Source organism: Etheostoma spectabile, chromosome 13 (genome assembly GCF_008692095.1).
Source record: "Etheostoma spectabile isolate EspeVRDwgs_2016 chromosome 13, UIUC_Espe_1.0, whole genome shotgun sequence".
NCBI classification, from domain to species: Eukaryota; Metazoa; Chordata; class Actinopteri; order Perciformes; family Percidae; genus Etheostoma; species Etheostoma spectabile.
The window spans coordinates 30,185,332-30,186,814 of record NC_045745.1 but is presented as its reverse complement, the minus strand read 5'-3'; the positions used below and the strand labels follow the sequence as shown (position 1 = coordinate 30,186,814).

The window sequence follows — 1,483 nt, the reverse complement described above, 5'->3', positions numbered from 1 at the left end:
GACTGAAGGCAGAGGACATTCAGAAACCGTATCTCACTCAAAACAGCATGGATAGTTTGTATGTATGTGGAAACACCAGAGACACAAAATAACACCCCAAATCAAAGAAAAAGTGTTGCTGTTTTTCATAATATGGGTACTTTAAGCACTGTATCAGTTCAGTAGAATGGTCAGCAGACATTTTGTTTTACCTACTGAATCAATAAGGCTGTTCAGCCATCAAAATCAGGCTCACAAAGGCCATTTAGAATGGTTAGTATTCCAGTTCTGACACAGCACGGTTGCTCTTGGTGAAATTAGATCATTACATCTCTTGCACTGCCGCCATGCTATCACTGCCTCTCCTCCACTATGTGATCCACTCTGTATCTCTTACCAGGAATGTGTTTGGCCCAGCCAATGATGACGACCAGCTCCCGGTCAGCCAGGTCACAAAGGGTGGTGAGCGTGCGCTGGGCTGTGTCGGGCTGCAGAGGATCAGGCATGGCAAATAACTTTTCTGGCTCTGCCACTAGAAGGTGGGACACAATGATGTTGGAGGAACCTATGTCACAAAATAGACACAAAACAGCAGATTAATATGATGATAAAGATTTACAGATAAAGATTGTTGCTATTCATTCATCAACACAGTCATTAACTAATTCATAATATTTAGTTTTACACAACATGCTGCCCTGTACAAGTGTACTAAAACTGTACTTAACACCGCACTGTATTCATGCCGCATATTTTCATATCCCTATTTCACATATAGGCTTTAGACCTGCAAACTGACTTCTTATTAACGTACACATATTCAAATTTCTATATAATACAACTGAGAGTTTTTGCTTTAAACTCCTCAAACACCATATTTCTGTAAATCAAGGGCTCCAAGTTAGTTTATCTAAATCTGTGCAAATTAGCAGAGGAAAAAAAAGTAAGGATTTTCACTGAACTATTTTCTTGGCAGTAGAGGGCGCCGTTTTCTAATCAATTCCAATGGGTTTGAAGTGTTTTTATATTTTGCATGCTTTCTCTGGACACCTCATGTTTTACCCACCAGCATGTCTGGCGTTTTTTGGGGGGGGGGTTGAGCACTCAGAGCTCTTTAAAAGAAAAAAAAGAAAAAACAGTCCAACTCTGAGCAGATGAGCTTTCTATCTCTAGTTCCGAATCAGAGGAGCACAGGAGGGACCTTCCAACTGAACTGTTGCTATCTACCATACGCTTAAATTTGTTTGTGATCACTGTGTTTTTAATTGCCGGGCCCTGGATGTTGCTGCTGTTGGTAGTAACATGTAGCTTGCCAGCACACAATCAATCGACAGTTGATAATGTGTTGCCTAGCGACAACCAGACACCTTTTGCTGCAAAAGAAAAGAAAAGAAGAACCCATTCTCAGATGTTAACAAGAGCCCAATATCATATAGTCAATATGTGGGCTGAATGCTCTTTTACAGTTTGTCTTTTAGCTCTGCCGTTTGATAATAAAAAAAAA

General features: G+C 40.3%; 1 protein-coding gene and 1 long non-coding RNA gene across 4 annotated transcripts in view; one reads left to right on the top strand and one right to left on the bottom strand.

Annotated features, from left to right (window-relative positions):
* Nucleotides 1-1,483, bottom strand: part of esrra (estrogen-related receptor alpha) — a 17,786-nt gene that overhangs the window by 7,168 nt on the left and 9,135 nt on the right. For all 3 annotated transcript variants that reach the window (XM_032532720.1, XM_032532717.1, XM_032532719.1), the window contains one exon: nucleotides 377-544. In XM_032532720.1, coding sequence (XP_032388611.1) covers nucleotides 377-544 — 168 coding nt within the window. The remainder of the gene's footprint in view (nucleotides 1-376; nucleotides 545-1,483) is intronic.
* LOC116699973 (uncharacterized) overlaps nucleotides 1-1,483 on the top strand; it is a 22,970-nt gene that overhangs the window by 16,961 nt on the left and 4,526 nt on the right. The gene's annotated exons all lie outside the window — the stretch shown is intronic.